The sequence below is a fragment of the Octopus bimaculoides genome, chromosome 7 (assembly GCF_046866305.1).
Source record: "Octopus bimaculoides isolate indiv1 chromosome 7, ASM4686630v1, whole genome shotgun sequence".
In the NCBI taxonomy this organism is placed as follows: Eukaryota; Metazoa; Mollusca; class Cephalopoda; order Octopoda; family Octopodidae; genus Octopus; species Octopus bimaculoides.
The window spans coordinates 26,327,297-26,353,189 of NC_142934.1; the positions used below are offsets into that span (position 1 = coordinate 26,327,297).

At 37.5% G+C, this 25,893-nt stretch overlaps 1 protein-coding gene and 1 long non-coding RNA gene across 3 annotated transcripts in view; one reads left to right on the forward strand and one right to left on the reverse strand.

Annotated features, from left to right (window-relative positions):
* LOC106873832 (ethanolamine-phosphate phospho-lyase) overlaps positions 1-25,893 on the forward strand; it is a 64,835-nt gene that overhangs the window by 27,019 nt on the left and 11,923 nt on the right. For both annotated transcript variants that reach the window (XM_089355035.1, XM_089355034.1), the window contains exons 3-7: positions 2,016-2,175; positions 3,356-3,430; positions 14,577-14,682; positions 21,922-22,133; positions 25,508-25,602. In XM_089355035.1, the coding sequence (XP_089211161.1) occupies positions 2,016-2,175; positions 3,356-3,430; positions 14,577-14,682; positions 21,922-22,133; positions 25,508-25,602 (648 nt within the window). The remainder of the gene's footprint in view (positions 1-2,015; positions 2,176-3,355; positions 3,431-14,576; positions 14,683-21,921; positions 22,134-25,507; positions 25,603-25,893) is intronic.
* Positions 10,499-25,893, reverse strand: part of LOC149134629 (uncharacterized) — a 53,996-nt gene continuing 38,601 nt past the window's right edge. The window contains exon 2 of the long non-coding RNA XR_016242571.1: positions 10,499-11,280. This is a non-coding gene — a long non-coding RNA (uncharacterized LOC149134629). The remainder of the gene's footprint in view (positions 11,281-25,893) is intronic.

Sequence of the window (25,893 nt, forward strand, 5' to 3'; positions counted from 1 at the left end):
GTAATCGACTTAATCCCTTTGTTTGTCCTCTCTATGTTTAGCCCCCTGTAGGCAATAAAGAAATATATACGTACATGCATATAACACACACACACACACACACATGCACATGTGTGCACAGAGGGGGAGTGGAGAGAGAGAGAGAGAGAGGTCTGCTTTCAGCTTCTGCCTACCAAATCTACTCAGAAGGCTTTAGTTGGTTCAGGACTGTAGTTGAAACAGTTGCCTGAGGTGGCACACAGTGAAGATGAACCTGGAACCATGTGGTCAGGAAGCAAACTCCTTACCACACAGCCATGCTTGCCTTCATCTTATTTTTAGCTTTTTTTTTTTTGTGAAATTCTTTTTCTTTTCCTTTATTTACAAACGTAAATTGTCCCATAAAATGGTTTGTTTTAACCCTTTGGCATTCAGATTACTCTGCCAAATGTAATGCTTAATTATTCATGTTGTTTTGAATTAATCATGCATTAATCATCATCATCATCATCATCATTTAATGTTCCATTTCCATGCTGGCATGAGTTAGACGGTTTGACTGGGTGCTTTCTACATGCCACCACACAGTTTTGCAATTTCAATGATTTGACAGTTTGTTTTTAGAATGATATCATAAAGTGGGGAGGCAGCTAGCTGCCAGAAATGTTAGCACGCCATGCAAAATGCTTAGCAGCATTTTGTCTGTCTCTATGTTCTGAGTTCAAATTCCGCTGAGGTCGACTTTGCCTTTCATCCTTTTGGAGTTAGAGGAAATAGTGTGAGTAGAAATGTTAATGAAAGATGAAAGCAGTTCAGGGGTGGGAGGGAGGTAATTTATAGGGAAGAGATGTAATGTGCCTATTCTGCTTACAGGTAATTACAGCAGCTGAGCAGTACCTTAGATAGAGAAGTGATGGCTTTTAGGGGATGAGATATGGGAAGAGAGATACTTAATAGAGCAGAGAAAGAGGAGAGGGGCAGGGTCCTGCATGCACTAGCATAACCAAGGTGGTTTTAGGATATCATTTCTGCTCTGATGGACAGGTCCTATTGGGCATAGCAAATTGCCAGTCATCTTGGTCCTTTGTAATTCATAAAGTTCTGCATCTTGAAATCTTTGCTTGTCCGCTACATTCAGGTCCCACGTCTTACTACCATGTAGCATTGCTTTTTTGTGCACAAGCATCATACAATCTTCCTTTCACTTGGAAGGAGAAACTTTTTGTTACCAGCAGAAATAATAGCTTTCTTAATTTTCTCCATCTTCTTATTCTAGCAACTACATTTTCAGAACATCCCCCTCCACTGTTCATTATGTCACCTTGGTAACAGAAATGATCTACTATACAGCCTCCTGGGCATTTGAGAAAATTGATTTTCCATGTAGCTTTAATCTTTATGGCTTCCATGCACTTTCTACATACAAACACTACTTTCTTTGTTTATCTTCCTGTGACCCTGTGTGTATGTGTGTGTGTGTTTGTGTCATATATATATATATATATATATATATATATATATATATATATATATATATATATATATATATATATATATATGTATAATGTAGTCGTTGGTTTTGGCCAGTCATGTTACCATTGGTTTCACATCAGTTATGCTCTTAGCAATATAGGTAGCACATCAGACCAGTTGGCTGGAGGATCATAACCTCTTTACTAATGAAAGTATGAATACAGTCTTGGTCAGCCAGGGTTGCGAAAACTTCTCTAGGTGAGATGGAATTATCTCCATTTGACCTGTTCTAGTTGTCTGAAAAAGTATGTATGATTCCTGTTTACTAATCAACAAGTGAGGAATTCCATGTTTCAAATTCAAATTTTCTCTCATGAGAGCACCAACAAAACATTTCACTTTTGGAATTTAAGAAGGCCCCTGAGCCATGTGAATTTTTTTAGGATCCTCACCTCCCCTCTTGGCCAAATGTATATTATATGTGTACAACTATAGTTGTGTGTGTGTGTATAGATTTATCTAACTGTTGTCTCAGCTCCTGAATCATTTTTTTTATTTTCCAGTTGGTCACTGTCACCCACATGTTGTCAGTGAAGGCACCAAACAAATGTCATTACTTTCTACCAATACAAGGTTCCTCCATGATAACTTAGTCATCCTTGCTGAGAGAATTGCATCCACATTACCATCTTCATTGTCTGTTGTATACTTCGTTAACTCAGGGTAAGTTTGGTGTTTCGAAAATGCACACTGGATATTATTTGAATTAAATTGGTGCATGTGTGGCTTTGTGGTTAAGAAGTTCACTCTGCCATCACACAATCCCGAGTCCAGTACCACTGTATGGCATCTTGAACATGTAGCTTTGGCTTTAGAATTGTGTTGGTCAAGATCTTCATTATCATCATCATCATCATCATCATCATCATTGTTTAGCATCTGCTTTTCCATACTTGCATGGGTCAGACGGAATTTGTTGGGGCAGATTTTCTATGGCTAGATGCTCTTTCTGTCATCAACCCTCACCTGTTTCCGAGTAAGATAGTATTTCCCCATGACCAGACATGTTTCCATGGAAGATGGAAATCAAGGGAACCACTTGCATAGCAGTGACACTCGATATCAAGGCAAAGACACACACACACACACACACACACACACACACACACACACACGAATGCACGTAAATACATACATATATACATACATACGTACATGCATGATGGGCTTCTTTCAGTTTCTGTTTGCCAAATCTACTCTCAGGGCTACGGTAAAAGATACTTGCCCAAAGTGCCATGAATTGGACTGAACTTGAAATCATGTGATTGGGGAGCAAATCTTTTACCACTCAGTCATACCTGCATGTGAATGGAATTTGGTAGACAGAAATTGTTGATAAACATACATATATGTATATATATATATGTATGTATGCATATATATGTATGTATATATGCATGTATGTCTATATATATATATATATATATATATATATGTGTGTGTGTGTGTTTGTATATTTTATATATATATATATATATATATATATATATATATTACAGAGATGTACTTGCATAGCAAGTGACCTGATCTGAGATTGTGTGCTTTTAAATGGCTTATAAACACCTTCCATGCTGCAATTGTATACATACATACATACATACATACATACATATATATATATATATATATATATATATATATATATATATATATATATACATATATAATTTCATATTATGGTCTGTATTTGAGTAATGCTTTTTTTCTGAAACATATGTACATAGAGTTTTAATAGCTGGTTATTAGTGTTGCCACACCTAAGTAAAATGTATAAATATGGGTGTGGGTGTTATTGCTTGTATTACAATAATAGTCATTATTATTGTTTTTTTCTTTCATTTAGTTCTGAAGCCAATGACCTAGCCCTACGCCTTGCTCGCAGTTACACAGAATCAAATGAAGTTATTACGTTAGATCAGTAAGTATACTACAAACCTATTTTAACTATTCATTTTTAATTAGACAGTCTCTCTTTCTCCCTCCCTCTTTCTCTTCCTGTTCCTCTTTCTCTCTTTCAGATAGAAGCAATTATTGAGGTATCAAATAACTAGACCAGGTCAGGAAAGTTATGGAGAAAGGTTTTAGCTCAGTTGACTAGGGAAAGAATTACAATTGAAATGCAGTTTGGTATTGTACTGGGGAGAAATACTACTGATGCCATCTTCTTAATAAGATGACTGCAGGAGAAGTATTTGGCTAAAAGTAAACCATTGTTTTAAACCATTGCAATCATTGACCTGGAGAAAGCCTTTGACAGAGTCCTTTACTTTGTGATCTGAGGAATTTAGAAGAAGACACATTGCTTATGAGAACCATGCAAGCCATGTACAGTGGGGCTGTCTATAAGGTGAGAGTCAGCCAATAAGTGCAGTAATGAATTTAGTTTTTCAGGTATAGTTGACAAATATCTGTCAAATGCAAATAATGTAAATAATGCCAAGCCATGTCAAGAAACACAGGCATGTAGTTTTGCAGTGGATTGCTAGCAAACAATACCTGCTGCATAAGCAGTAAGGCTTTTGTTTACAGTCAGTGAGCACATGTGGAGATGAGGAAAAATATGAAGTCACTCACTCAAACTTGTGTGTACACATGCTCACAGGCAGAGAGAGGTGAGGTTCTGCTTTAGTTTCTGTCAAAGGAATTGGCTGACTGATAGCTTTAATAGACGACCTCAGTCAACAGCATCCACGCAGTGGAACTGAACCCCAAGCCATGTGGTTCTGAAGTGAATTTCTTAACTATAGAGCCATGCCTGTATCTTTACATATGTGTGTGTGTGTGTGTGTGTGTGTGCGCGCATACACATGTATACAATACTAATCATATATACAGTACTAACACTTACCATATTGGTGCTGTGCATGGAAATAGGGTAGTCAGGTGAGAACATTTGGCCATATGCAAGAACCTCTCGACCATCATCAAAAGATTGCACAAACTCTCTTCCTTTCAGGTGCAGAAAACAGACATCAAACAACCTTTCCATCACCAGAAAGCCCCTACTTCATGACAAGTGCAAAACCTAAGGGATGCCACCATGAACATTGGCATGATGAAAGGTAGTCTGGAGAGGCAAGTTGATGTGTGCTGTGTACAAGAGGTAAGATAGAGAGAAGCCTCAGCTCGGCTTTTCACATGCAAGGAACACAGTTACAAACTCTTTGGGGCAGGTAACAATATTAAGTCAGGTGGAGTAGGCAGTTTGTTGGCAGAGAAATTGAAGTAATTGAGGTATTGAGAATAAGTGATCGGATAATTAAGCTTAGAAAAGTTATAGGTCACATGATATTTACAGCGATCATTGCATGAGCAAAACAGTTAGGAATTAAAAGATCATTTCAGAATACCTCAATAACAAATCATATCAACCTTATTATCACAGCAGTTGACTTTACCCCTGTTGCATTTAAAATGGCCATTTCAGCCCAAATATTCTATGTTCAAACCAGTCAGCTTTGGTCTTTCACACTTGCCCTACAATTTCATTCTAAAAATAAACAATCACATTATCAAAGCCTTGAATCTACGAGATAGTATATAATTAATTCAAAACAATGTGAATAAGTAAGTATTACATTTGACAGCGTAGTCTGAATGCTAATGGATGAATGGGTTTGGTAATACCTTGACATGCATGAAATCTGTAGATATGTTACAAGGAATGAAGAGAAGTTAAGGCTCTGGCAGTTATGTAGAGCAAATGGTCTAACCTGTTATAAAACTAACTTCAGGAATCATGATAGCCACCTAATCACCTAATAAACACCCAAGCTAGACTTTACACACACCAGGAAACAAAGTAGATAGATGGCTGTGTGTAGAGACATTAGGAAATGTGCTAGTTGGACTCAAAGATACAATGCAACCTGAAGAAGGAAGGTATACAAGCTGAAAGCTCCCTTAAACAGACGTTAGGTCAAAGAAGTATTTCGTGACACATATGATGAAAAGAAGGAGAAAGAGACTTGTGATGCAAAGGACAACTGGAACTTTCTATAAAACAACCTACTGAAAGCCACACACTTAATCGGTAATTAAAGCAAGGTTTTACCCAGACGGAAGATGATATGGTTATGGAATGGTATTGTATATAGAGTCATAGAAGCAAAGAACAAGTCCAGAGAGAAAAGATGGGAGGGGGGCAAAGAGCAGTATCTGGCTACCAGAAGAAATAGATGTCTGGTACATTTAGAAATGGGAGAAACTGAGAGTAAGAACATTACCAATGTTCTAAGGTGCTAGGATTGTAAGGTAATGTGTGAGAGAAAATTGACATTGGAAAGAAGTGTGAAGAATAGTAACAGCACACTTGGAGAGAGAGGCTGAGATTTAGAGGTTTGATTATGTGCTGCAACAAGAAGAGCAAAAGTATTGTTGATTGTGAGATATTGTGCCAACACTAACCAAGGCATTATTAAAGAAAGTGTGTATGGAGTAATAGTGGTCCACTTGCCATTACGAAGAAAGAAAAAATATGAAAATGTTACTACAAGAGGTTCCTGATTGTGGAGAATGCAGGGGAGGTAGGATCTAATACAAGTTGACCAAACAGAAAGTCCAACTGTTCAAGTCTACAGCTATATGGTTGAAAATGAAATTAAAGATATGAAGGTTGTGAAAGTGAAAACAGCTGGATCATCAGGGTTAGCCTCTGAAATATATTCTGAAAATATGTGGTGAAGTAGGACAGCAGCCAAAACAGTTCTCATTCTTCAAACAACTTACAAGGATGCTGCTATGAGCAAAACATAGGTTCATGAGTGGTTTTCACATTTTAGGAATGGTAACTTGTCACTTGAAGACCAACTTCATCTAGGGTGCCTGTTGACCTCCTGAATGAATGAAGACATCACGAAAATTCACGAACTGATGTTGGAGGACAATCACTGAACAATTGATGAACTTGTTGATACTGGTGTGTCTTGAAGCTCCTGCCATTACGAAGAAAGAAAAAATATGAAAATTTTACTATAAGAGGTTCCTGATAGTGGAGAATGCAGGAGAGGAAGGAGTGAACACAAGTTGACCAAACAGAAAGTCCAACTGTTCAAGTCTACAGCGACATGGTTGAAAATGAAATTAAAGATATGAAGGTTGTGAAAGTGAAAACAGCTGGATCATCAGGGTTTGCCTCTGAAATATATTCTGAAAATATGTGGTGAAGTAGGACACATGCTAGTTATTCACATGGTAAACGAGGTCATAGAGGAAGATTTTCTTCTATTTGATTGACGTAGCAGTTTAATTTACAACTATTACAAAGGCAAAGGAAGTTTTCTGGTGGCAAACAACCTATATGAGATCAAATTGTGGGAATCCAGTAGTGAAAGGAACAGAGTTAAAGCAAACACACCCATGCACTCTGACGCATGTATACCTGAATGCTGCTTTTGGCCAGATATACACACACATCTACATACCTACCTACCTACCTACCTACCTACCTACCTACCTACCTACCTGCCTGCCTGCCTGAAATGTTCTCTGTGGGACAAGTCTGATGTAGTTCAGGCTTCTACCACTAGGAGTTACTTGATGTGACCCTCAGGCATCAGTCTGCTAACTGGCATTGTTGAGTGGAGACAAACTGCCACGTGGTGCATCTTTGTTTTGCAGTGCTTCTCACTTGTTCACTGATTTTTGCGATGGCTGAAACAAAGGGACAGTGTGCTTCCATGAAATTCTGTTTTCTGCTGGGGAAAACGGCAGCCAAAACAGTTCTCATGCTTCAAACAACTTTCAAGGATGCTGCTATGTGCAAAACATAGGTTCACGAGTGGTTTTCACACTTTAGGAATGGTGACTTGTCACTTGAAGACCAACTTCATCCAGGGTGCCTGTTGACCTCCTGAATGAATGAAAACATCACGAAAATTCATGAACTGATGTTGGAGGACAATCACTGAAAAATTGATGAACTTGTTGATATGACTGGTGTTTCTTGGAGCTCCTGCCAACGAATTTTAAGTGAGGAATTGCGAATGAAAAAAGTTGCAGTAAAATTCATGCCTCACTTGCTCTCGGAAGATCAAAAGCAGTCACGACTGAATGCATGTCATGAACTGAAAGAACAGTTGGAAATTGATCTAGACTTTTTTAAAAGGTCATCACTGGTCGCAAAAGCTGCTGCTATGGTTATGACTTGGAAACAAAGCAGCATTCAAGTTAGTGGAAGCATTTGATGTCACCATGCCCCCCCCCCCCAAAGTGCGCCAAGTGAAGTCCAGTGTCAAGGCGATGCTGTTTTGTTCATCAATGCGAAAGGAATTGTCCACACAGTATTTGTCTCTCCCGGTCAAACTGTTAACCAGACAATTTGTTCAGCAGTTCTGAAGCATTTGCGAGATACATCATCATCATCGTTTAACGTCCACTTTCCATGCTAGCATGGGTTGGACGATTTGACTGAGGACTGGTGGAACCCGAAGGCTACACCAGGCTCCAATCTGATTTGACAGAGTTTCTACAGCTGGATGCCCTTCCTAACGCCAACCACTCCGAGAGTGTAGTAGGTGCTTTTGCGTGTCACCCGCACGAAGGCCAGTGAGGCGATACTGGCAACGGCCACGCTCAAAATGGTATACAACAAGATGAAAATGCTCCGACCAGTGGCAAAGTAGAGAGTGGTGGTTTCATCATGACAATTCACCTTTGCGCACTGTCTTGAATGTGAGACAAAACGTGTCTGGACCAATGCATTGCTTCAAATGGAGAATACTTTGATGGCAATAAAAGTGTAAACATGTAAAACCACTAAGTGAATAAAATAATATTACAAAATTCCAGTTTCTTTTGGGCACCCTCTCGTAGATATATACAGGGTACATTAATTTTTTGAGGTCATTTGTATGAATGTAGAGAAAGATGTATAGCACATCAAAGGAAAGCTCCATTAGAAAACAAATTTGTACAAATAATCTTGAGAATCCTTTTATCTCACCTATTCTGTAAACCCACCATTAACATCAATGGCTGCTTCAATATGGGCTCAGAAGCATTGACATATCTGAATCTGATGATACTTATCAATTTTGGACATAGAGTTGGTTATGGCAGACCTGAAAGATTGCATGATGTTATGATGTTAAGGCTGTTGATTGATTGATCTCCCAACTATTCCCCATATGTAATAGTCCAATGGATTGAGATCTGGTGAGCTAGGAGGCCATGTGTGTGGGAGAACAGGATCACGGAGATTGGTATGCATTCATGCATGTGTTGTCCTAGCATTATGAGACAGCACAGAGTCTTGTTAGAAGATGTCCGATCTTCTGTCTCTTGAACATACACACATATCAGTGCATAAACATGCGTTTACAAATCCATACACATATACACACATACATAGATGCGTCTACATACATATGTAAATGCTCGCATACATAAATACATAAACACATATATATCATGAACTTCATAACCTATATATATATATATATATATATATATATATATATATATATATATATATATATATATATATATATATAGGCTTTGGTCAGCCTGAGGCTGTATCCTTCTGAGTTATCCCTCTGATTAATAATAAGATTGTTTAATTATAACTTGACATAAAAACAAACATCAATACATGTGTGTGTATCTATCTATCTATCTATCTATCTATCTATCTATCTATCTATCTATCTATCTATCTATCGATCTATCCATCCATCCATCCATCCACCCAGCCACCAACAGCAGAAGTGTTAAGACCAGTCCCCCTGGTGGTGAGGATTGACTTGCAAGAGTCCTGGGCCAGTGCCATGTAAAAAGCACTCATGGTGGTGTCATGTGAAAGCAGTCATGCTGCACTGTGTAAAAGCACCCATGTGGCATGACATAAAAGTGCCCTTGTGGGGCCATGCAAAAACACCTGCGCGGTGCCATGTAAAAGTACCCAGCACACTCTGTAAAGAGGTTGGTGTTAGGAAGGGCATCAAGCTGTAGAAACCATGCTAAATCAAACTGTCCAAACCATGCCAGCATGGACAATGGACATTAAATGATGATGATGTGCATGTATATACAAGTACATGTGTTGTGTGTGTGTGTGTGTGTGTCTGTCTGTCTGTCTCTCTCTCTCTCTCTATCTCTCTCTCTCTCTCTCTCTCTATATATATATATATATGTGCCGGTGGCACATGTAAAGACATTCGAGTGCGATCATTGCCAGTGCCGCTGGACTAGCTCCTATGCAGGACACGAAACTCGGCTTGTGAAAACCTGTTGGGGCAAGCGAAAGCGAAATCGTGATGGCACCTGAGCCCAGCGTCGCCTTCCTGGCACTTGTGCCGGTGGCATGTGTAAAGACATTCGAGCGAGATTGTGCCAGTGCCGCTGGACTGGCTCCTGTGCAGGTGGCACGTAAAATACACCATTTTGAGCGTGGCTGTTGCCAGTACTGCCTGACTGGCCTTCGTGCCTGTGGCACGTAAAAGCACCCACTACACTCTCAGAGTGGTTGGCGTTAGGAAGGGCACCAGCTGTAGAAACTCTGCCAAATCAGATTGGAGCCTGGTGTAGCCATCCGGTTCACCAGTCCTCAGTCAAATCGTCCAACCCATGCTAGCATGGAAAGCGGACGTTAAACGATGATGACGATGATGATGACATATATACATACATACACACAGACAGACATGCAGGAAGTAAATAGACACCTTTAATTTTCAAAATCTTTTATTTGATATGCAATGCGAACAATTGAAATGTAATCGATAGGTAGGACTACATACTTTAGTATTTAGTTGACATTCCCTTTGCAGTTTTTAATTCATAAACTCTTTTTGGCATTGAACTGATGAGCTTTGTGATTGTCTCTTGTGGAATTTCTGCTCATGTTTCACGCAACAATTGAAACAATTCATCTTTAGATTTAGGTTTCTGTCGAGTTTTTTGTATAGCTCTATCTAGTATGCTCCAAAGATTTTCAATTGAGTTCATGTCAGGAAATTGGCTTGGCCAAGGAAACTTTTTGATCCCATTTTCAGTCAGCCATTGTTGATTCCTTTTCACTGTGTGGCATAGTGTCCCATCTTTTGTGAATAAAAACTCATTTTTTGTTATGTTATCATGTGAATACATCGGAAGTAGTCCTTGCTTAAGTATTTCGATGTATTTTTCAGAGTTTATGGTTCCAACACACTCGATCAGCTCAGAATGATCATTGCTGGTGACAGCTCCCCATACCATTACAGAGATACCATCATGTTTCACAGTTGGTTGGAGTCGTTTCAAATCAAATTCTTGATTGGGAAGCCTCCAGACTTAAACACATCCACTGTCTGAAAATAATGCAAATCTGGATTCATCTGAGAAAATCACTCTATCCCAAAATGAACTGGATTTTTCTGACATCTCCTTAGCCTATTTCTTTCTTTTCATTATATTAATTGGTTGAAGGAGAGGTTTTCTTCTAGCTGCTCGTCCATAATACCCAAGCTTATGCAGATATGTAACACACGTTCTTGGACTAACTACTAACTGTTTTGCAATGTCAGAAGCCTTTGAATGGGGTTCGTTTTTCACAATTCTCTTCCAACAGCGAAGCTTCCTTTCCCAGGGCCCAGGTCAGCTGGGACTAGATTGCACTATAATTCTATTAACAGTAGCAAGAGGAATTTGAAGATTTTCGGTAATTTTTCACTGGCTAAGACCAGCAATACAGATTGGCCAACAATACAACCTCTTTGAAAATCTGACATTTCTGCTGAATTTTTTGTGCATGGCATGGTTACTCGTCATTAATGTTTAATATAATGGCATCTGGAAGGAAAAAGAATAATTACATTGTAAATTCTACACTGCTGAAAACATATTAGATCAGAAATTTTGAAAATTAAAGGTGTCTATTTACTTTCTGCATGTGTGTGTGTGTGTATGTATATATATATATATATATATATATATATATATATATAAAATACATTAAAAGTCAATCTTGCTTGCTTGCTTGCAATGTTACCCAGGCATGGTGCATAATGGGAAATACTATGAATTAAGTTTACCCTGAAATGTTAATAGGATGAAACAAGTTTCACATAAATTGGAGTAGTAGTTATTGAGATATTTGGGGTTTGGGGTATAAATACCCAAAACGGTGCATAATGTGAAAGTGTTCCGAATTTAATTTCACCTTGAAAGAGAAGAAACTCTAACCTTTCAATTCGATTAATTTGACAACAAAAAAAATATGATTTGTTTTTTTTACAGTAAATATATATACATACAACATTCGACAGAGTAACAGTCATATATACAACTTGAACATACACACATATCAGTGCATAAACATGCGTTTACAAATCCATACACATATACACACACACAGATGCGTCTACATATGTAAATGCTAGCATACATACATATATAAACACATATATATCATGAACTTCATAACCTATATAAATATATATATACATACATATATATATATATATATATATATATATATATATATATATATATATATATATATATATATATATATATAGGCTTTGGTCAACCTGGGGCTGTAGTAGAAGACACTTGCCCATGGAGTCACACAATGAGACTGAACCCAGAGCTATGTGGTTGGGAAGCAAGCTTCTTATCACACAGCCATGCCTGCACCTATATATATATATATATATATATATATATATATATATATATATATATAGAGAGAGAGAGAGAGAGAGAGAGAGAGAGAGAGAGAGAGAGAGAGAGAGAGGGAGTCATTTACAAATTCATAAATCATATGAAGCTGACACTCATATATTTGCGAATAGAGTGACTATATTAATATTTATACAATACATAATGTGTTGGTAAATTCCCATTTACTCTACGACCTCTATTCTATTCTATATTGTTTCTCTATTTTCCTTTCTTTCATATCTCTACTTTATTGTATCTTATCCTGTTTTATTTTATTTTCATTTATTGCATTTTATTCTATTTCTTCTCATCTACTTCCCTACCTATCCTACTAATGGTGTTATCCTGTTATCTCATACAATAGTGTTGTAGATCCATTTCAACTGATTTTACCAATCAGTTTTGCTCATAAAAAGTTAGGAGAAAACTCAGTCTTGGCAGCCATTCAGAAGGAATGGTAGAAAGAATATTGCAATGGTTCTTAGTCACTGAAGGTCAGGCAGTGTCACATCTGGTTTGTGGGAATTAAAAAAAAATCGAAATGAAGAAGTCCACAGGACTTAAATCAGAGGAATTTCTTCTAGAGTTATTCCCCTTGGACAAGGCATAGAGTGTCTTCATGATGTAAGGAGTAAATGTTTACAAAGTGGGATTGAGGTTAATTGAGATTGGTATGCAGGAGATGATGTGTGCAGGGAAGAGTTTGGAAAGTGGGAACAGGGATGGGGGTCAGATTTAAAAACTATGTATAAATCTCTGCGTTTGTATGTAATAAGTGAGGTGTGTCAAAAACCTTGTGCTGAGCCCTCAGACTTTAATGAGGGGAAGTACTACTACACATTATTTCCAAGTTTTTCAAACCTGATTGCAAGCTTTTACAGCTCTATCTACATTGTCATTCCATCACAACTTCACGTCAAACTTCAGCTTGGCTAGGACCTTGCATCAGTCTTATGTCTGATCTTCAGCTGTCTGCAAGTTATATAGGAACTCTCAGTTGTCTATGCTATAGGCATCTAACTTCTCCTTTCACCTATATATGTACATCAATAAAAATTTTCTACACAGGTTTCAATTTACATGTAGGTATGAATAGACATACAGGGGTTGGACAAAATAATGGAAACACCTTAAAATTTCTAACAAATTTATTTTAATATAGGGTAGGACTGCCTCTGGCTGTAATTACAGCTTGAATTCTATGAGGTATGGACTTGTACAAAGTTTGAATTGTTTCCAAAGGAATGTTCCTTGTGCCATTCAGTAACAACTTTAGCTGTGTGAATTAGTGCATTATCATCCTGAAAGATTGTGTTTCCCTCCAGAAACAGTTCCACAACCATAAGATCAATTTGATCAGACAAAATGCTTAAATAGTCTTGACTTTTAATTCTGCCATTGAAGGGAAACCATTGGGCCAGCAGATTTCCAAGATATAGCCCCCCCCCCCCCCCCAGCTCATCATAGATCCTCCTCCATATTTAACAGTTGGAAGAAGGCAGTCTGGGTCAAATGCTTCTTTTGGCTGTCTCTACACGTTTACTTGGCCAGTTGTCGGAAATAAGGTAAAGGATGACTCGTCTGAGAAAACAACATTCTTCCACTGCTCTTGGGACCAATTCTGTAGATTTTTACTCCGCTCTCAACACTTTGCAATGTTTGTTTTTGAAAGTAGTGGTTTTCTGATTGCAGCCCTCCCATGAAATTGGGATTTGTGCAGCTCCTGGCAAACAGTTTTTGTAGAAACTGGGTTCTTGAGGTGGCCATTAGGCTCTGCAGTAATTTTGGGAGCTGGACTTTTGTGATCCTTTCTAACAATCCGTGTAAGAGTCCAATGGTTCCTATCTGAAAGTTTTGGTTTTCTTCCAGAGTTTTGTTTCGACAAGGAGTTTTTTCCCCCTCTTTCTCAAAGGCTGTCATTACTTTTGAGACAGTACTTCTTGATACATCAAACATTTCAGCTGTTTTCATTACACTAGCACCTGCCATACAAGCACCAACAATTTGACCTCTTTGAAAGTCCGATAGATTTGTCATTTTAATGAATTTTAATTACCTTTTTCTGATGATATCAAAACATATTAAGCAAAACTAATAATAAATCCCAAAACATAAAAATAAACAAGCTTTTGATGGTTTTATAGATATTTCAAAATTATGATGCTATGTTGCTAGGTGTTTCCATTATTTTGTCCAACCCCTGTATAGTAATAAATATATGTCTATGTGTGTATACAGAGTAAGCAGAGGGGTTTAGGAAATTCAGGCAGATACCTCAAACAGCATTCCATGTAAAATATTGGGTTACAAAATATATAAAGTTGAGAATTGAAACCATAATTTAATCCACAGTGTGTTACACACACACACACATATACATTTATTTATTATATTTATAAACTCTATGTGTCTATCTCTTGCAGTGCTTACCATGGCCATTTGACTTCCCTCATAGAAATCAGTCCATATAAATTGTGCTCACTCAGCAAAGCTTCCGACTTTTACTCTTGTCCACCTTATGTCCATATCGTAAGTACCAAAGTATTTTTCATTTATTATTCAAATCTCTTTGCCTGAACAGTTATGACTTCACAATTAAACAGGTAAATGAGTTAGAAAGTAAGCTGTCTGGTGAGTGAATGTGTGGCTTGTTTCATGTGGATGAGTAAATGAAAAAGTAGTGAAGGAAGTGAATGGTCTGTGTAATCTATTGTCTGATGTAAAGGTTTATTTGATAGCTTTATGTAGTGTATAGAGAAGTATGTTAGTCTCATGAAGCTCATGCCTCTCCAAATCACATTTAAAATTTTTCATTGCAATCCTCTTTGCAATAGTGAGCTGTACTTCCTAACCATGTAAGATGGCCTAGTGAATAAAATGCATTGTTGTACTTCCTCTTTGTAGGTTGTGATTTCGAATTCACTATAGTCATATTTTTGTGTTTCTGGACAGAACACTTTGCTTTTACATTGACTCACTTTTCCTATCAGAGAAAATAATGATGATGATGATGATAATAATAATAATAATAATAATAATAATAATAATAATAATAATAATAATGGTGATAATAATAATAATAATGAACTCGTTTTATACAGTGCTTAGGTGCACCATAACTCATCAGAAAAAAATAACCAATATTGCATGAACAGTACATAGAATATTCACAGGGAGTGAACGGCTGTGTGGTAAATAGCTTGCTTACCAACCACATGGTTCCGGGTTCAGTCCCACTGCGTGGCACCTTGGGCAAGTGTCTTCTACTATAGCCTCGGGCCGACCAAAGCCTTGTGAGTGGATTTGGTAGACAGAAACTGAAAGAAGCCCGTCGTATATATATATACATACATATATATATATATATATATATATATATATATATATGTGTGTGTGTGTGTGTGTGTGTGTGTTTATCTGTCTGTGTTTGCCCCCCCCCCCCCCCCCCCCCATTGCTTGACAACCGATGCTGGTGTGTTTACGTCCCTGTAACTTAGCGGTTCGGCAAAAAGAGACCGATAGAATAAGTACTAGGCTTACAAAGAATAAGTCCTGGCATCGATTTTCTCGACTAAAGGCGGTGCTCCAGCATGGCCGCAGTCAAATGACTGAAACAAGTAAAAGAGTAAAGAGTAAGAGTGAATAAGTCTATAAAAAAAAAAAGAAAGGAACAGAGGTCAGTGGTATCAGGTGTATTGTTGGTGAATTTCAGGGAACATGGAAGTTTTTTTGAAGGATATAGTATCTTGACAGCTATAGTTTATTCTATGCATCAGCAAATCTGAGTGTGAAAAAAATGTCTTGGAACATCATGGGTGTTGTGTTGTTTTTTGATTTTGTAAGCATCTCCATCAATGTTAGATGTATGGAATTCAAAAAGGTGACCAAAGTTGTTGTTGGAAAGATGGTGGATAATCTTGTGGGTGTTGACCAGATCAGTTGCCAAACATCAGAGCTTTAATATGTCTATGGCCAGAGAGGCAAGATTTTCAGAGTATGGTAGAAATAAATATCAACTCATGGGTGTGTGTTACTAGTGATTAGATTGGTGCCCTATCCTGGAAGACATTTATTTATTATTTATTTCATGCAATGAAACCAAAAAAATCTGCCCTTAAATGCCTGTTGGTGCCTTAGGGTATATTTATATTTACAGTACAATACATTGTGCTGCTCTGCAGCCCCTATTGAACCCTTTAGCATTTAAACTAGCCATATCCAACCAAAATATTCTACTTGTTTTATGTTCAAACCAGCCAGATCTGAACTTTCATATCTACCTTACAGTGTCATTCTAAAAATATACTATCTCATCATCAAAACTTTAAAGCTATGAGATAATGCATGATTAATTCAAAACAATCTGAATAAATAAGCATTACATTTGACAGAGTAAACTGATTGCTAAAGGGTTAAAGTTATCCAGACTGAGGTGATGAAAGTTGTGTGTGGAGGTTATAGTTTCAGAGCAGTATCAGAAACATAGTATACATATTCTGGATGCTTAGCTTGGTAGTTTGACACAAACAATTTAACCACTTGGTTAATTATATGTCTGCTTTTTTCTGACATTGATTCTGCCTCAGATATTTTATAACCCCTGCATGTGAAATTTATATTTCATTGACAATATAAAACTAACAATAGGCTTACATTTCCAATATAATGATGAATTTTAAGGTGGCGAGCTTGCAGAATCATTAGTGCACTGGACAAAACACTTAGCAATATTTCTTCTGGCTCTATATGTTCTGAGGTCAAATTTGCCTTTTATTCTTTCAGGGTTGATAGAATAAAGTACCAGCTGAACACTGGGGTCAATATCATCAACTTAGCCCTTCCCCTAAAATTGATGGCCTCCTACCAGAACGTGAAACCAATATAATAATAGATTTTGTGGCTATCATTCCCTCATACTGTAATGGTGAGCTGTTCATGAAACAAAATCTTCAACCTGGTTTCTTTTCTTCATTGTACGACTTCTCTTCACATTGATAGTTCGCTTCAGAAAGGTATTAACTTACCTTCACTAAGAGAATACTTGAATGATAGAAAGGGCAAAAATATATGCTCTTTGAGTTATATTTCAAAAGAAGGATTCCATCGGTTAAAAGGCTGGCACTTGAGATTAAATCTTGTTTTAAATAGTTACCCTTTGTTAAGATAATTAGCTGTCCTAAGTTACAGCAGTTGTAGGACGCTTATGTTACTTAGGAAAGCTAATCAGCAGTGGAGAGAATTGATCTGAAAGTATAGCTGCTAGAATAAGAACTGACTGGAGAAAGTCCAGAGAGATTTTTATCTCTGTTGGTAACAAAAGACTTATCTCTCAGAGTGAAAGGTAGATTGTATGATGCTTGTGTATGAACAGTAATGCTACATGGTTGTGAACCTTGGACCTTGAATACAGAGAACAGGCAAAAACTAGAAGGAAATGAAACTAACATGCTCCAATGGATGTGTAACATCAGTGTGCATGTATGACAAAGTACAATGTACTGAGACAACATTGGAGACATAAAAGGCATCGAATTTGGAATACAAGAGAGAAGACTCTGCTGGTATGGTCATGTGATGCAGATGGATGAGGACAGCTGTATAAAGTGCTGACTGCTGAACATGGGTAGAGTGTGTGGAAGATGGAATCACTAGAAGATGGAATCACTAGAAGATGTGGATGAATGAGTGAAGACCAATTTCAAAATGTTGGACCTCACGGAAGAGATGACAAAGGACCATAATGAATGTCAATATACTGTGCTTGAGAAAACCCATCCATCTTGGAAAAAATGATGTCCTGTCAAACCTCCCTCTACAACTCATCTTCTGACACCCATCCTTCCATAAATCATCTAATTACAGTACTATTTATTCAGTTGCTGTAATTGATCTTGTTTATCCCCCTACACTTCTCACTGTATCCCTATCACCACCGCCTCCTTCCTGAGCCACTCTTATTTTCTTCACTTCCTATGACCCAAACTGATATTTACTGTGTCCATCTTAAGCCCCGTTGCTAATCATCTGTCACACTCTTTTTAAACTCTAACACACTTACCTACTCACATGCCTTTTCAAATTTTCTATCAGTAATCTCCCTCATATTCACTTTGTACCCTGAAGGTATGTCCTCATCATCTCTCTTTTTTTTATAACTTACCAGCTGGGGAAACTATGTATTCATCATCTCTTCAACAAAACAAAAACAAGTATGTGTGTGTATAAGTTTATATATATATATATATATATATATCTATATATATATATATATATCTATATATATATATATATAGTGTAGTATATTGCCACTTAAGTGTGGCTGACCCCTAGGGGTGGATGTTACTGTTGCTTTTAGCCCCAGGAGGACATCTCCTCCAGCTGGCTTATCGACACACGACTGTGTCCTGTTTGCCAAGGGAAGTTATCCCTCTCACCACGATCTGCAGCACGAACGGATCCGGATTTCAGGGTTATTTCCCTTCGTCGGCGTTCGATAGCTGCTGACCTTGGTGAGAGAGACAAAAACCTGGCAATCTTATATCTACTTTTCCAGTGAAATTCTTCACTGATATCGAAAAGGTGAAAACAAGCAATGTTAATTCTCTAAATGAAGTATTAACAGTAACTGCACGATAAAGTGTAGTATATTGCCACTTAAGTGTGGCTGACCCCTAGGGTCGTGGTGAGAGGGATAACTTCCCTTGGCAAACAGGACACAGTCGTGTGTCGATAAGCCAGCTGGAGGAGATGTCCTCCTGGGGCTAAAAGCAACAGTAACATCCACCCCTAGGGGTCAGCCACACTTAAGTGGCAATATACTACACTTTATCGTGCAGTTACTGTTAATACTTCATTTAGAGAATTAACATTGCTTATATATATATATATATATATATATAGGCGCAGGAGTGGCTATAGGCGCAGGAGTGGCTCTGTGGTAAGTAGCTTGTTTACCAACCACATGGTTCCAGGTTCAGTCCCACTGCGTGGCACCTTGGGCAAGTGTCTTCTACTATAGCCTCGGGCCGACCAAAGCCTTGTGAGTGGATTTGGTAGATGGAAACTGAAAGAAGCCCGTCGTGTATATGTATATATATATGTATGCGTGTGTTTGTCCCCCCAACATTGCTTGATAACCGATGCTGGTGTGTTTACGTCCCCGTAACTTAGCGGTTCAGCAAAAGAGACCGATAGAATAAGTACTATGCTTCCAAAGAATAAGTCCTGGGGTTGATTTGCTCGACTAAAGGCGGTGCTCCAGCATGGCCGCAATCAAATGACCGAAACAAGTAAAAGAGTATATATATAGATAGATATGTTTGTGTGTGTGTGTGTATGTTTTGGAATATATACATGTATGTGTTTGTGTCTCCTATATATATATATGTGTGTGTGTGTGTGTGCACACATATGTGTAAGTGTGTGTTTGCGTATTTATATGTATGTATATATTCTTGTATAGCTGTGTTTCTGTGTATGTACTTTGTTTATTTCAGATTAATACACTGTATGAAAAGCATATTGAGACTTGGTGATGTGAGAATATCATTGTTGAGAGTCCAAATTCCTTCTGTAGATGTTTTGTGATCTTAGTTGACTTTGTATGAAAGTTTATAGTTGAAGAATATAGTTTCTTGATATCAGATGGAACCACTCCCCCACCTACCTATCTTTGAATTCTGTAGAATCATTAAACCTTTAGCAATTTAATCTGGCATTATCTGGCCAAAATATTCTACCTGTTTTATTTTCAAACCAGCGAGATCCGGCTTCCCTCACCTATCTTACATTGTCATTTAAAAAATGAAGAATTACGTCATTGAAATCTCAAAGCTTCAAGATTATATATGATAAATTCAAAGCAGTGTGACTAAATAAGCATTACATTTAACAGAATAATCTGAATGTTAAAGGGTTAAATCACCAACTGTTTTGTTTCTAAACCAGCCTACCCACCTGTGTAATTACTTTGGCAAATTTTTAAAATATTATTTGCTTATAATTTTATGTTTTTTTTTTTTTTTAATTTTTTTTTTTACCTTATCTCTTGTTATTTCTTCTGGTTATTTTGCTGAAATTAAGGATGGTAAATGCCTTAATTTTCTATCTGGCATTTTAACTTATTTGATCTGAAGGTGTTCAAATGTGAAGGAATTGTCTCTGTAAAGAATAGTACTACAGTATCACTGATCAAATTAATGTAACTTTGTCTAGTTCTGGTCTTCCATACAGTGTAAAAACAAAGAGTGAGTTTTTTGTGTATATTTAGAGTTGAACTGTTGATGTAATCATGGGGTTCTGGTGATGAGCTAGCTTTCTTTATTTGCATTAATTTGTGAATATACAATTGTATGGTGTAATGCTGAGCAGACATATTAATGCAAACATGTATGTGTACATTCTTGCATACTACATGAAGAAAGTTACAAAACAGCTGTAATCCTATGGAAGCCATGTGGCTAAATAAGTCTATATTCATATTCTTTATTGCCCACAAGGGGGCTAAACACAAAGGGGACAAACAAGAACAGACAAACAGATTAAGTCGATTACATCGACCCCAGTGCGTAACTGGTGCTTTATTTATCGACCCCGAAAGGATGAAAGGCTAAGTCGACCTCGGCGGAATTTGAACTCAGAACGTAGCAGCAGACAAAATACCGCTAAGCATTTCACCTGGCGTGCTAACGTTTCTGACTCCACACATACATGCATGCATGTGCACAGCATGCTTCTGTCAGTTTGTGTGTACCAAATGCATTCACAAGGCTTTGGTTAGCTTGGGACTTTAGTAGAAGACACTTGTTTAAAATGCCAAGCAGTAGGACTGAACCCAAAATCCATGTGGTTGGGAAGCAGACTTCTCAACTTTACAACCATGCTTGCACCTCTGTTCATTAGTAAAGGTTGTCAGCATCAGTAAGAAAAATAAGTAAATATAATACAGTGCTCTTTGAACAAAGTCCTTTGTGATATTTGTTCTGCACCAAATCAAAGACACTCCCTTGTCACTCTGATCATCAAAAATGCAATGAAGCAGTGATTGGATTTTTGGAAACCTGTCATTAACAGTACTGTTGTCCACCAATTGCAATATGGAAGCAAAAAAATAAATAGATAGTCTAGACCTATATAGCTTTAATAACGCAAAGTGGTTACAACTGGTATATCTTTCATCATAAATCTATTAACCAAGATTGACCTGGGGTTAAACTGCAACAGTATCAACAGCATGCGATTTAAGCATTTATGAAGAAAAGAAAGAAAAAAAAAGACCATATCGGAGAGCATATATTTCAAATGTTTAATAAATATTTCATAAGACAGCATGGCAACTGCTTCATGGGGGAACCATTCTAGTCATTTAGTAACAGAGAAAAGTTTTAAAATTCACATTAAATTTATGTTTAAAATGAATGTAGCAGTTTTATGTGTTATTAAATGGATAGAAAGGCACTTCCACAATGTAGTTGGTTCAGTTTTGACACATGAATCTTAGGTCAAGTCAATTGCAAAGACAAATATAACTCTGATCTAAGAGGATGCAGTTTAAGATATAAATGTAAGCTAGTGGCCATGGTTAAAGAGTGAGAGAGAGGACTAAACATTGTTTGATGCTTTTCTTTTTGTTGTTGTCTTTTCCCAAAGCAAGTTTTGTGATGCTTTTCTTTAAAAATGAATTTATGTTATTGTCGTAGGGTTTCTAGTACTTTTAACCTGATGTTCCTGTGTGGCAATATGAGTATTCTCCTGCAATCTGTTGTCTAGGTCCCCTGTCCAGATGTATATCGTGGAAAGTATCGAGACTGTAACTTCCCAGAAAAAGCAGACCTTGGCCAGATGTACGCTGATGAAATTAAGTCAGTTGTTGATGCATTAGCAAAAGAAGGAAAGAAACCAGCCTGTTTCATTGCAGAATCTCTACAGAGTTGTGGGGGACAAATTATTTATCCTAATGGATACCTGAGTAAAGCATTTCAGTGTGTATTTTTATTTAATGTTTTTCCCCCCTTCACACATTCTCCCTATTATTTTTTACTCCTCTCACTTTCAAATGCATTTTCCTTCTTTTCTTTTTCTTCCATTATCCTTCCATATTTTTCTATGTACCCTCTTTCAACTAATAATCTTTCCTTGTCATCCCGTAAGTGATATTCTCATACAAAGCCACAAATTTGTTGGGGTAAAACTGAGGTGTCACTTTTTGATTATCAAGAGCCGAAGTGTGTTAAATTTCCAGAGCTTCATAAGCATGGATTCTGGATCCTTTATCTCTAGTGGGGATACATTTTCATTTTTCAGTGGAAAAGGTTGACCTCTCTAAGATCACTATACCATTTTATGTGTCTTTATTTATGAACTGGCATTAGGCAGTTAAAATGCATTTTAGTCACTCTTCCCCCACCACCAGCCGAGCTCATATTTCTGTGTGCTGAAACATTAACTCAGCTTTAGTTGGGAAAACATGAAGGGAAAATAGAAGAACGCTTTTAGATTTTGAAAGACTGGTTACATCTCCATCACACACAAGTGCTTCATCCCTCTTACAGCATCCACCATATTTTATTTTATAGGGAGTAAATGTAGGAAATTCTATACAGAACTTTCTTCATGGTGGGAATTAGAATCTAAAGAGGGAGTATATTTTTACATTTGAATGAAACTAAAAACAACATATTTTTTATAGTTCAATTCCAACTTCAGCTGCAATATTTTAAAGTTTTCACTTCTGCATCTGTATTTCTCTTGCCAGTCCCTGCTATTAACAAGCAACATTTTTTACAGCCAAAACATTATTGTTATTGAGGCAAAATTCAAAAAGTATAAATGATAAAAAATTATATTTTTTCATTGTATTTAAACTAGAGTAAAAAGTAAATTTTATAAATTGACTAAAAAAATTAAAGTAAATTATATAAAAATGTCGTTGAGGAACCTTAGATAAAAGAAAACATGCCAACATAGCAGCAATAGATTACTTAAATGACACCAATTAGAAAGCAGTACAGCAAATATGAATTAACCAAAAGGGGTCTGATCATAGTCATGTTCTCAAAATTGAATAAAATAAATAAAAATAATGATGAATACTCATGTACTTGTACATGATGAACAAATTGAATAATAATAATAATAATAATAATAATAATAATAATAATAATAATCCTTTCTACTATAGGCACAAGGCCTGGAATTTGGGGGATAGGGCTAGTCGATTATGTTGACCCCAGGGCTTTACTGGTACTTAATTTATCGACCCCGGAAGGAAGAAAGGCAAAACTAACCTCGGCAGAATTTGAACTCAGAACGTGAAGATGGACGAAATACCACTAAGCATTTCACCCAGCATGCTAACGATTCTACCAGCTCACCGCCTTTAATAATGTAACATAAATAAAGTGTCAAATGTTTTGGTGTGTGACATTTAGCTCTCCCTGTATATACTCCAGCAATGATTCTTAAATTCTCTAATGGTTCTTGCTTCGAATTTTTCCTTGACACCAAATATTACAACTATTTCCCTGTATCAGTGTATAACAATTCATTTTATTCAATTTTATATCATTCATTATTAATGTTTATCTTGTTTTCCATTGAACTGTCAATTATGGTTGGCACTCCGTCGCTTACGACATCGAGGGTTCCAGCTGGTCCGATCAACGGAACAGCCTGCTCGTGTAATTAACGTGCAAGTGGCTGAGCACTCCACAGACACGTGTACCCTTAACATAGTTCTCAGGGATATTCAGCGTGACACAGTGTGACAAGGCTGACCCTTTGAATTACAGGTACAACAGAAACAAGAAGAAAGAGTGAGAGAAAGTTGTGGTGAAAGAGTACAGCAAGGTTCGCCACTGCCCTCTGCTTGAGCCTTGTGAAAATTTAGGTGTTTTCGCTCAATAAACACTCACAATGCCTAGTCTGGGAATCGAAACCGTGATCCTACAACCACAAGTCTGCTGCCCTAACCACTGGGCCATTGCGCCTCCACTGTCAATTATACTACCCAACAAATTCCATTAACTTTGAAATATCAAAACACCCTGTCCAATAAGCTTTAGATGTTTAAATTGTCCAACTAATCCTCTCTGCACCATCTAATACCATTTCACACCATTGTATTGTCTCAAAGCATCACTTTTGTCTGATGATATTGGTTATGTGAAACTTGGAGTAATAGTTTGTGAAGTTTTTTTTTTTTTTTCACTGTGTGTATGTGTGTGTGTGTGTGTGTGTGTGCTGGTACAACATAAAAAGTACCCAGTACACTCTGTATAGTGGTTGGCATTAGGAAGGGCATCCAGCCATAGAAACCATGCCAGAACAGGCAATGGAGCCTGGAGCGGCCCCTGGTCTTATAGCTCCTGTCAAACCATCCAACCCTTGCCAGCATGGAAAAGGGACATTAAATGATGCGGCAGGTGAATATATATTTGTATACATACATACATACATACATGTGTATTGAAGGCACATTGCCCAGTGGTTACAGTGTTGAAGTCATGATCATATGATTGTGGTTTCAATTCCTGGACTGGGCTGTGTGTTATGATTTTGATCAAAACAATTTATTTCACATAACTCTATGATCACTTTGACATCTGATGTGTGGCACTCTTGGCCCCTGTACAGGCACCCTGGGCCCCTGTTGATTTGATGGAGGGAGAGAGCTAATGTACAATACAAGTGTTTGATCACTGCATATAAATCATCTGTACTGGTACTTCAGCAAGAAATTGTGAACTTTCATTTGTCATTTGCAAGGGAGTCAACCATGTGTATCATCATTATCATCATCATTTAATGTCCATTTACCATGCTGGCATGGATTGGTCGGTATGACAACAGCTAGCAAGTCAAAGGACAGTGCCAAGCTTTATTGTCTGCTTTGGCATATTTTCTACAGCTGGATGCCTTTCCTAATGCTAACCACTTTATCAATTACACTGGGTGTGTTTTCTGTGTGGTACTAGCACTGGAGAGGGTCTCCAAGTAGCTGACGAGACAAAGACCCTGCAACTGGTAGGGGGAGTAGTATTGAGGGAGGTAACTTCATACCAGTTGATGAGAGGTTAAAAAAAATGCTAGAGGGATAGGAATAGGTGTCTTGCTATAGAAGAGATACAAGGATGCTCCAGTTGGAGAAAAAGCTGAGAGATTGAGAGAGAGAGATGGTAATAGAAATGAATCAGAACATAGCCTCAAGGTACAGTGGCAGGTGAATATAAGTGAAGTGATATATATTTAATTCATTATATGAATATTATGTCAATTACTTGTGCATATATTTAATTATATATAAATGTGTGTTTGGTTATGTATTTATATACATTCATATTTTTTTACATCCTAGGTATGTTCATGATGCTGGTGGCTTGTGTATAGCTGATGAGGTTCAAGTTGGTTTTGGCCGTGTTGGTTCTCATATGTGGGCATTTGAAACTTACGGTGAGTCTTTGTGTGTTTTCTCTTTTGTTCTATTACACTTCATCATCATCATCATCATCATCACCATCATCATCATCGTTTAACGTCTGCTTTCCATGCTAGCATGGGTTGGACGATTTGACTGAGGACTGGCAAGCCAGAAGGCTGCACCAGGCTCCAATCTGATCTGGCAGAGTTTCTACAGCTGGATGCCCTTCCTAACGCCAACCACTCCAAGAGTGTAGTAGGTGCTTTTACGTGCCACCGACACAAGGGCCAGTCACACGGTACTGGCAACAGCCACACTCAAAA